Source organism: Nelumbo lutea, chromosome 7, assembly GCF_056320005.1.
Source record: "Nelumbo lutea isolate HS-2025 chromosome 7, American lotus-T2T, whole genome shotgun sequence".
Taxonomy (NCBI): Eukaryota; Viridiplantae; Streptophyta; class Magnoliopsida; order Proteales; family Nelumbonaceae; genus Nelumbo; species Nelumbo lutea.
Window position 1 is genome coordinate 59,263,652 of NC_142690.1, and position 10,287 is coordinate 59,273,938.

Sequence of the window (10,287 nt, forward strand, 5' to 3'; positions counted from 1 at the left end):
CCATCTTGATCCGAAACCCCTACGCTTAAGAATGTCCATCAGAAACCCCCAATCTACCATGTCATAAGCCTTTTCTAAATCCAACTTACAGACCAGCCCCTTTTTCTTCTCCCTTCTTCTAAATTCCATACATTCATTGGCAATGGAAAGTTGATCAATTATTTGCCTTCCAAAAGCAAAGGCCCCTTGATTTGGAGAAACCATCGAGGGAAGGACGTTTTTTATTCTTAGGGCTAATACCTTAGAAATGATTTTGTACATGCTTCCTATCAAACTTATGGGCCTAAAGTCTTCCAACTAGGTTGCATCCACTTTCTTAGGTATCAAAGCAATGAAAGTTGCATTTGCACCTGAGTTAAATTTGCCCCTCTCATAGAATTCATCAAATCACCCCTAATTATCTCCCAACAATCTGATAAGATGCCACTGTAAAACCATTAGACCCCAGGGCTTTAGATCTCTCCATTGAGAAGACTACATTTTTCACTTCCTAAACCTCAAATTTCTTTTCCAAGGATTTCAACTCTCCATTTCCAGCCCTCCATTCCAAACCCTCTAATCTTCTCTTGAACTCCTCGAGCCCTCATAGAGTGTCTTGAAATGGTTCACAAAGGCTTGAGCTATATCCTTATTTTATAGGTAAAAGTTCATTAAAAATGCATTATCAGCAAAAAGATAAACCTCTATTACAAGCATCCCAAGGGGAGGCGCAAAGTGCAGCCTCACTCTTCAAAAGAGAAAAAAAAAAAAGCACAAAATTACAATTGGGCCCAATACAACTGATCCCTAGTTACTCCTTGCTTGCCTAGATAGTCAGCAAATGCATTAGCCTCCCTTCCCACCCATTCCAATTTCAGTACTGAGTTTTTCCTATTTCTCCCATTTGCCAACATATGGAAAAAACGCTGTTTCCATCCCCTTCCTTGAGCCATTGACGTCTAGATTTTTGTCTCCATTGTTAAGCTTAACTTTGATGGAAGTAGTTTGGGTAACCTGGGACTGTCAGGAATTGGAGGAGTGTTTAGAGACGAAGAGGGCAAAAGATAGGCATTTTATTTTGGCCCAATTGGAGTAGGAGATTCCTTGAGAGCTGAAATTTTGGCATTAATTGAAGGGGTAAAGAGGGCAAAATCTTTGAACATTGGGAAATTAATTATTGAAGAGGATTCCAAATTGGTTGTGGGATGGATGGCTGCTAAGTGAGGAGGCAAATCTGAGGAGCTTTAACAATGAAAGAAAGAAATTCAAATGGTTCGCACAAAATATGGAAGTGAGAGTTCGATGAGTCAAAAGGAGTGCAAATTTTTTTGCTGATGCTCTTGCTAAACAAGGGGAGGGTAGAGATCAGTTGTAAAAAGAAGTTATGTTGGGTCGGGAAGAGATAAGAGGGTTTACCTCTCTCAGCTTTTATTTCTTTATTGTACTCATGTAATTTGTTTCTAATTTTAATGAACTTTCAGTTATCAATCAAAAAAAAAAAAAAAGAGTAAAGAGTAAGGAACAAGTCTTTTAAAGGGATTTCACCCCACCACAGATCTTCCCAAGTTCTTATTTTAGCCCCTAAAGATGTGTCAAACCTTGTGTTCTCTAAGGATACCAAAGTAGAGCATGTCTTGACTTCTAGGGAGGAACAAGTTTTTCTCATATGGCTAATACATCATCCAAGCCATTTCCTACCATTCCATTAATGCTTTACAACATGCCATAATTTGCTTGTATCAAGGGAAGCTGTCAACCACTTCCCAAAAAGTGAGGTGTTCTTATCCAACACTCCCCCCAAACCCAAACCCCCATCCACCTTACTCCCAATCATAGTTTTCCAATTAATAAGGCAGTCCTTTGACTCACCAGACTCCCACCAAATGTCTCTTAATAAGAGCAATCCCCCCCAAGAAATGTAATTTCTCTTCCAAGTGATCAGTTTTTTTGGGAACACATCCAACAAGGATGTCAACAGTTTGGTTTTCAAAGTTTTTTTTTTCAAGTTTCTTATTTTACTGTAATTAGAGAGGAACTCCAGCAGGCATCTCTACTGCATGTAGTATATGGGGTTGGATTAGGCATGATTACTTCAGCTTTAGGTTACAATTGGGGGTTCAACACCTTGGGTTTGGATGGGCTAGTACTACATGCAGTTGAAAAAGAAAAAACAAAAAACAAAAACTTTGAAAACCAAACTGTAACTCCCATTCAAATTAAAAAGAAAGAAAAGAAAGCATAAGAAAAGTGAAAGACCAGATGCAAAGTCCTGACTACATCAAAAATAAAAAGAACAGAAAATCTCTAAACGGTATTTCATCTGTTGCTAAGTTGCTCATTCTCTTCTTTTATTTGGACTCACTTCTTTAGCTCAGTCTGGGATTGATTGGAGGGCTCCTTCATCCATTTTAGAACTCTTTTCTTAGTTTCCCTTTGCTTCACAAACAAGAAAAATGAAGATATTGTGGAAATGCATGCAGGATGCAATTCTGTCGAGTATATGGGGTGAAAGAAATGTAAAATTTTTTTAAGAGAAGCACATGGAGATTCATCAATTAATTGATCTCATCAAGATAAAAGTAGCATATTGGGTGATAACTTCACAAGAGTTTAAAGAAATTTCCATGCTTGACTTGCTAAGGAGTTGGCAATACATGGTGACTGGTAGGAGAAGAGAACATACCCAAATTGATGTGTGGCAACCACTAGAAGGGGGAAAAATAAAGTTAAACTTTGATGGTTGTATTTTAGGCAACCCTGGAGCTTTTGTGTATAGGAGTGGGCCGAGTGGCAGTGAGAGCAGGGAGAATCAGAGTAAGATTATCTAGACGTGTGGAGTATGGTAATTCTTTTAAGGGCAGAACCATTGTAAATTGTGCAAGACTTGAGATTAATAACTACTTGTATGTTTCAACAATGTTCAGATGGAAAGGGGACTGTCAAGATATTTTTGTTTGGTTTTGCTCAAGAGTAGGGATGGCAATTTCTACCCTACCCAGTGGCTACCCGCCCCTACCCTCCCCGACAGGAAGGGGTTTTTTGCTTTAAGGACAGGTTTTGGGATTCTACAACCTGTACAGGTACAGTATTAAACCTGACCCTCCCCGACCCGTATATTGTTGGAAAGCATATAAGCTTTATGTACTAGGTGTTGAATTTAATAGTATTTTGAATTTTATGTGAAGGATAACTGATAGTTTGTGTTTTCTTCATGCCTTAATCAAATAATTGAAAATTTTGTTGTTCATTTGTGTTATTTTACTTATTCATTGCTTATATATGACAGGAAATAATAGAAAGTTAGATGCGGGTTCTAAACCCAACCCGCACCTACCCTTGAATGCAGGGAGGGTAGGGTCAGGGAGGGTTTTGCATTTTCATATACGGGGAGGATTTGGATTCTCAAAATCCAACCCACTACGGGTTTTTGGGGTGGGCCCTGTTGCCATCCCTACTCAGGAGAGAGGTGCCTTAGAAGCTCAGGTGTTATGTCAGAGAATTATATTCCATGGAATCAATTGAACTGCCCGTTCAATTGGATTCCAATAAGTGCAAATGAATTGGCTGAAGAATTGGCTAAGACAGAGGTTATAAAAGAGTCTTTAGAATGGGATTGTCCAGACTAGGGAAGGGATTTGCAATATTCAGACTTCAGAGAACCAGACCGGGCATAAAACCAAAAAAGGGATGTTCATGGGTCAGAGGTTCAACCACGGTCAAACCAGAGGTAGAACCATGATGGCATGGCATATGAATATATATTTTGTAGATCACATAGATACTACATATAATATATTTTACAAATATTATTACATTTGTATGTGGTGGATAGATGGCTAGTTTTTAAGTTTTTAAAATAAATGGCCAGGGTTCAAGTCTCTTGACTCATTTTCTTTAAAATATGTTTGTATTAAAGCAATATATACATTAAAGAGGCACAAATAAATGCAAATAAAGAAATGGATTAATGGTAACAAGACAATACACATAAATAAGAGGTCTTGCGTTCAAGTCTTGTCATTACCATCTTGAAGTTTCTATTCATGTTGTGACCCAGGCAGTTTCACAAAACCAGGAGTGGTTCACCGGTTTTCCAGTTATACCAGCCAGTCAGCCAGTTTTGTCTGGTTTTTCATGAATAATAGTTTTCAGGGTATGACCGAACCGGCAAGGGGCCCAGGTCACCATTCAACCGGTCCAACCAGCCAGTCCAATCCAATTTTCTAAACAATGGAGATTTGTATCTGGCTTTCTTTTTATCTCTAATCATATTGTAACATGACAACTGTATGCTGATTGTGTTGTGTCTGCTAGGCTACAAGGTTTTTCTCTTTTTATTTAATGATTTTTATTAATTATTAAAAAAATAGAACCTTAGAGCACCACTACACCGAAAAAAAAAAAAAAAAAAAGAGATCTGAATCTCAAGTATACTCTGGATCAAAGAGAAAAGAGTAAAATAAAATAAAATAAATAAAATGAGTAAGGGTTACAGGTTCAACTTTGTGTAGTTGTGCCACATAAATTTCTGATTTATAGTTAAGTCTGGGTAGGGGTGGACATGAACCAAGCTTTTCACGAGCTATTCGAGCTCAGCTCATGAAAAGCTTGATTCGGCTCAGTCTAAACTGAGCTTTGAGCCAAGCTTGAGTCCAATGAAGCTCGGCTTGTGAAGATCACAAGCTTAATCAATCTTATTACTTATATAAAAAATATTACATATAATATTTTGAATTTTTATATATATAGCAAACATATCATTTTTATATGTATAATAAGAAATATTGTTTATATGTGTAATTTCCTTATATATAATCTTTTATATGTATATTTTCTAATTTTTATATGTATAATTTTTACATATATATTTTTAACTTTTTATATGAAACTTGGCTCACTGTCGAGCTCAAGCCAAGCCAAGCTCGAACATATGGGCTTGAGTCGAGCCAAATTTGAGCTCATGTTTCTAGCTTGAATCGAGCTCGAGCCCAAACTCGAGACTCATGTTTTTCTACCAAGACAAACTCAAATAACCAGATATTTGGCTCGGCTTAGCTCGAATTCACCCTAGCCCTGGGGAAGATCTTCAAACTAAAGTTGAATCTTGAAACAATTAGGAGATTAGTGCTGGCAATGAGGTGTAACTTGGGTCTCCATTTGATGATAAAGTTAGGTATATCACTGTAGGTAACAGAAACTGAAAACCCACAAAAGAGCTCTACGGTGAAATGGGGTCCCAAAAGACATATAATCTTTGACACAATTAGGAGATGGGTGATGGCAATGAGGTGTGAATTCAGTCTTCTTTTTATGAGGTGAAATGGGCTCCCAAAAGGCATATGCATTATAGGTAATAGAAAGCGAAACCACACAAAAGAGCTATATGGTGAAATGGGCTCTCCAAATACATGTAATCAAAACTTTTCTGGGCATTGTTTGGCTTAAGAAAATAGTACAAAATGAGAGAAATCTGTAAAGGGATGCCCTGACCATTAAAGTTTAGCTTCCAAGAACAAGATAAGCTGTCACTGGATATATTGGTGCATGCATATAAATAATTACTAATATGAATGAGCAAAACCAAACTTACCAGGAAATATGTGATGGTTAAACCCATATAAAATGCCAATTGGAACTATCCACATAAACATTGATGCAATGAAGAATTTCTTTACTACGCCCGCCATTGGGATTCTGAAAATAATCAAACAGCAGCATCATAACAAATTTAAGGTCAAACATCAAATTGGCTTGGTCATTAATAGACGGGCAATCCAAATTATGTAATGTTAACTGTTCTTGCTTGAAAAAGGACAAAAAATAAATAAGTAATAAAGGTTTGCACAAGCTTAAGACAAGGTGAGTAACCATTAATATGATGTATTAAAACTATCCTCTCAATCATTGCCGAGAAAGTAACTTTGACATCTAGAAAGACTGCTTCAACAAAAAAATATGGCATATTATTCGAATAGAGGAAAAGAAGAAGCAAATAGAGATCCAGCAATTTATTGATAGCATATTTATTCTGGGAAATTTATCGAACAATTACTGAGCATCTATAATTCAGTATCCAGCAATAAATCTTTATGTGCAAAATGAGGAGGAAAAAAAAAAGAAATGAAGTAAAAGAATCATAGGTTTGCGATTGTTTACAATGGAAGTCTAAGACTAAAGTGAAGTACCGCTCTTGCTTTAAGAGGTATAGGTGTTCTAGCTGACGATTGTTTGGGGATTTCAGAATGATCCTTTTGTCTTTGCTTTCACACTAATGAGATTAGCAACCATCCAACCATCCATTTGACTCTGAGCTCAACTCCGCAAAATTTCCAGGTATATGCAAGGAAATTTCTTAAATCATTAGCCTAGAATAAGCCCATATCAAGAAAAGTGTTATGATGGGTAAAACGGGCTAGGGCCATACACGTTTCGATTTGGTTTGGTTTTACATAAATTTTATCAACCAAACAAAAACTATCAGTTTGAGTTTTGGTCAACCCAAAACCAACCGATTAAAATCAAAACCAACTGAAAAATTAAATTCACATGACAGTCAGTTTAATCAGTTTGTATTACACCAAACCGAAATTCATAGCTCATGATGTTACCAAACATAAAATCTAGGGTAAATTGCTGAAACCTCCCCAGAAAAGTTTTTGACCGTTGCTAAGTTTGATAATTGCAATCACCTCCCTTGAGCTTTCTCATGCATACAGTTGCAAGTAGACCCCTTCTGTTAAAATCCTCTGACAAGAGGTACAAAACGTCCAAAATACCCATGTTGTTACCATTGAGGCTGATTTTTACATAAAAAACAATACAACCTTTATGAACAACAAAAAAAAGAGAGTTTAAAGTTGCAGGTTTACCTTTGGATGATTGATATGAAGAGAAACTTTGAAAAATAAATCAATTTTGGACATTTTCGTGCCTCTTGTTAGAGGATTCTAGCAGAGGGGGGTCTACTTGCAACTGTTTTAGAAAGTACAAGGGAGGTGATTACCATTACCAAACTTTAGGGAAGGTTTCAACAATAGTCAGAAACTCAAAGAGAGGTTTCAGCAACTTACCCTAAAATCTATACCTATATCTATACTACTATTAAAAGTACGAATGAAAGTATGGAACTTTTGTTTGACTAAAATACCCTATTTTTGAATTTGGTCCCTCTTTAATTGTGAGGGCAGAAAATGTAATTTGAACTACTACTTTTCATCTTATTTAATTCACTCTCATTAAGTCTTATATTTAAGGTATTAACTCCCATCATCTTTCATTGAATCCTATTCTTGACTAAAATGCCCTTTATCTTTTAATTTGGCCCCTCTCTAATTATGAGGCAGGAAATGTAATTTGAACTACTACTTTTCAACTTATTTAATTTCCTCTCATTGAATTCTATATTTAAGGTATTAACTCCCATCATCTTTCTTTGAATCCTCTTCTTGACTAAAATGCCCTTATTTTTTTTATTTGGCCCCTCTCTAATTGTGAGAGCAGAAAATGTAATTTCAATTAATTCTTTTTACCCCACTCAGTTCCCTCTCATTAAGTCTTACATTTAAGGTACTAATTCTCATTCTCTCATATTAAATCCTATATTTAAGCTTTTCTTCACTAATAAACTCTATCATTTTTCTTCAAATAAATTATGTCAATTAAATCTATATCCAATACTTTTAGCAATACAAAACCCATGTTTAAAACCAACCCAAAATGACATCATTCTTCCATTCTGGTGGTGGGTTGGCTAAGTAATTCAACCATCCAAGTCAAATGGGTTAACCCATATTGTGAGGCCCAAAATTTGGCTTGAACCTCATGGGGTTGCCAATCGCCATGAACATGAGGGTGGTAAGTCCCTAAAAAACAGGTTTTTATATGATTTTATTTCGAAATTTCTTTATAGTGAGTCCAAATACCTGGTTTGCTCAAACCAGACTCTGGGGTTCTAGCCTGAGAGAGGGAAGGGGTGAGGCACCCCTCTCTCATACTTGATGAACCCTTAATGACTTGACTTATCTCTATTGCACAAAAATTGGATATGAGAACGGAAAAAAAAGCTGAATATCAAAGAGAACATACACCTGATAAATAGAGCCCTCATGTCATTGGGTTAGGCAAACCAACAAACATCTCACAGTCAAGGATGCTGCATGATTCATAATTTCCAGAAATGCTTGGGATTGGAGTCCAACGAGGGTGGTGGTACCGGGGTTCCCCCATGGTATAGAGCTTGAGCTGGACTCTCCATCCCTCCATTTTCACATTACTTAAAAACAACCCAGCAATGAATAAAAACCTAACTGAACATGGAGAGAGAGATTTGGGAATCGTCAATTTGTTCAATCCATACCTCCCTTCTTCTGACTGGAAACCAATGAGGGTAGTTTTATTACCTCTCTTGGAACCAGTTTATACTAATGAAGGGGGAGACACAGAGTCAAAGACGCAAGTTTTAAACAGAGCATGGAACAGGATCAAAATCTAGCGTTGGAGAAGCTTACATGTGCTTGAAGTAGATTGCAGAGATGCTTCCTTAAGCTCTGTTTCGCTTGGATCCTAAATAGCTGCTACTGCAACCGGAGGGAGGTGGGAGACGCCGTTTTCTGGTCTCGGAGTGATTCCAATTCAATCCTTTTCCGTCGTTAGAACTGACCACGGAGGGGATAAACACTAGAGAAAAGGGGTTAGCAAATGCAGGCTCGAAAAAGGTGATGGTGTGGATCCTCGTTCAAGTTCGTTCCAGACCAGCAATGGCAGTTTTTTCCTGCCTTTAAAATACAAACTCTCTTCCTTCCCTTACCAAATTGAAGAAAGAAAGGAGTAAATTAAAAGACCCCTTGTACTATGGAGTTAGTGACAAAGACCCCCTATATCTTTTTGCGATAAAAACCCTCTAAATTTTATCCGTTAAACAAAGACCCTTTTATTACCGTTCTGATTCACACCTCACAATTTAATGCTTACAAGACCTGCCTCCTCTTTCTTCTATCCTCATTGGATACCCACCTTTCACTTTCCATGTTAAATGCAACCATAAACCTGGCTCACAACCCAAGAAGCTCGGTCGCATCCCCTTGTGACTGCTCGCCATCAGAGCCCCTTCTAGATAAATTAACCCCAAATATTCTTCACTTTAGGGTGAGCAGAAAAAATCAAAAAACTAAACCGATCAAAAAAAATTGACTAAAATCGAACCAAAAAATCAATTAATCAAACCGGTCGATTCAGTTTCAGTTCGATATTCTTAAAAAACTTAGAGTTTCGGTTCACCATTTAAAAAAACCAGCAATTAACTGAACTGACTGATATATACAGTAATATATATTTATATAAATAATATAATATTATATATATATTGAAAATCAAATAAAATATTTTGATTTATTCGGGGCCTATTCACCTATTGATTTTTTTTTTTTTTTGAAAAGCAGCAGCCTGAGAGACTTTCAGCGGTTCAAACTTCAAGTTTGAACCTTTCAATTGAAAGTTCGGCAATACCTCTACTAGGGTGCCAAATTGCCAATTCTCTTTTGTCTTTTCCCCAGATTGCCAAAGTCCCAATTTTCTCTTTTGTCTCTTTCACTCTCTCATTTTTCTCTTCTTCTTCAACTTAGTTCTCTCAGTTTTCTTCTCTCACCTTCTCAGTTCTCTTCGTATTCCTCACTCTAGAATCTAGACGGCCACACGGCCCGCGCCAACCACAAACACAGCAGCACCAAGCGACAACGCTGGTCACCGCCTCGCCAGCAAGTAAGCACCAATAATCTAACCAGTCTGGAAAGCAAGCACCAACGCCGGTCCCTCTCACTCTCTCAATTCTCTCGTCTCTCTCTCACCTCTCCTCTCTGCGTCTCCACCAAGCGCCAGTCGTGCCACTTCTTAGGCTCTCATTCAGGCGAGACTCAACGGCAACCAACCGATTGCATTGGTTCAGCTTTGGTTTGGATATTTAAAAAACCGATCAGATTGGTGGTGTGTCTGGAGCGTGCCATTAAGCACTTCGAAACACCAGTTTAATATTTATAAAATTTTATCCGATTCTCAAACAATTACAAACGCAGTAAAATGATGAGAACAGGTTGTATCCACAATGAAGCGAGGGAAAAATTAATACGTACTCAAATCCGGACAAGTGAACACAAGATGTAAGTGCAAAAATATAAAAATTAATTAATTAAACTGAAAAAAGATATAATTTGGACATTGCAGAAAAATAAATAAATACAACAATAAATAAATAAAAGAAACTAATTAAATGTCTGTAATATGATCAGAGGTAGCAGTCTCTGGATCTCTCCTTCG

The 10,287-nt window shown here is 37.1% G+C and overlaps 1 protein-coding gene across 1 annotated transcript in view; it reads right to left on the reverse strand.

Annotated features, from left to right (window-relative positions):
• Positions 1-8,737, reverse strand: part of LOC148846585 (uncharacterized) — a 30,324-nt gene extending 21,587 nt beyond the window's left edge. Inside the window, exons 1-2 of the mRNA XM_088955645.1 lie at positions 8,487-8,737; positions 5,570-5,673 (exon numbers count right to left, since the gene is read on the reverse strand). Coding sequence (XP_088811771.1) covers positions 5,570-5,666 — 97 coding nt within the window. The 5' untranslated portion in view covers positions 5,667-5,673; positions 8,487-8,737. The remainder of the gene's footprint in view (positions 1-5,569; positions 5,674-8,486) is intronic.
• Between the last annotated feature and the right edge of the window lie 1,550 nt (positions 8,738-10,287).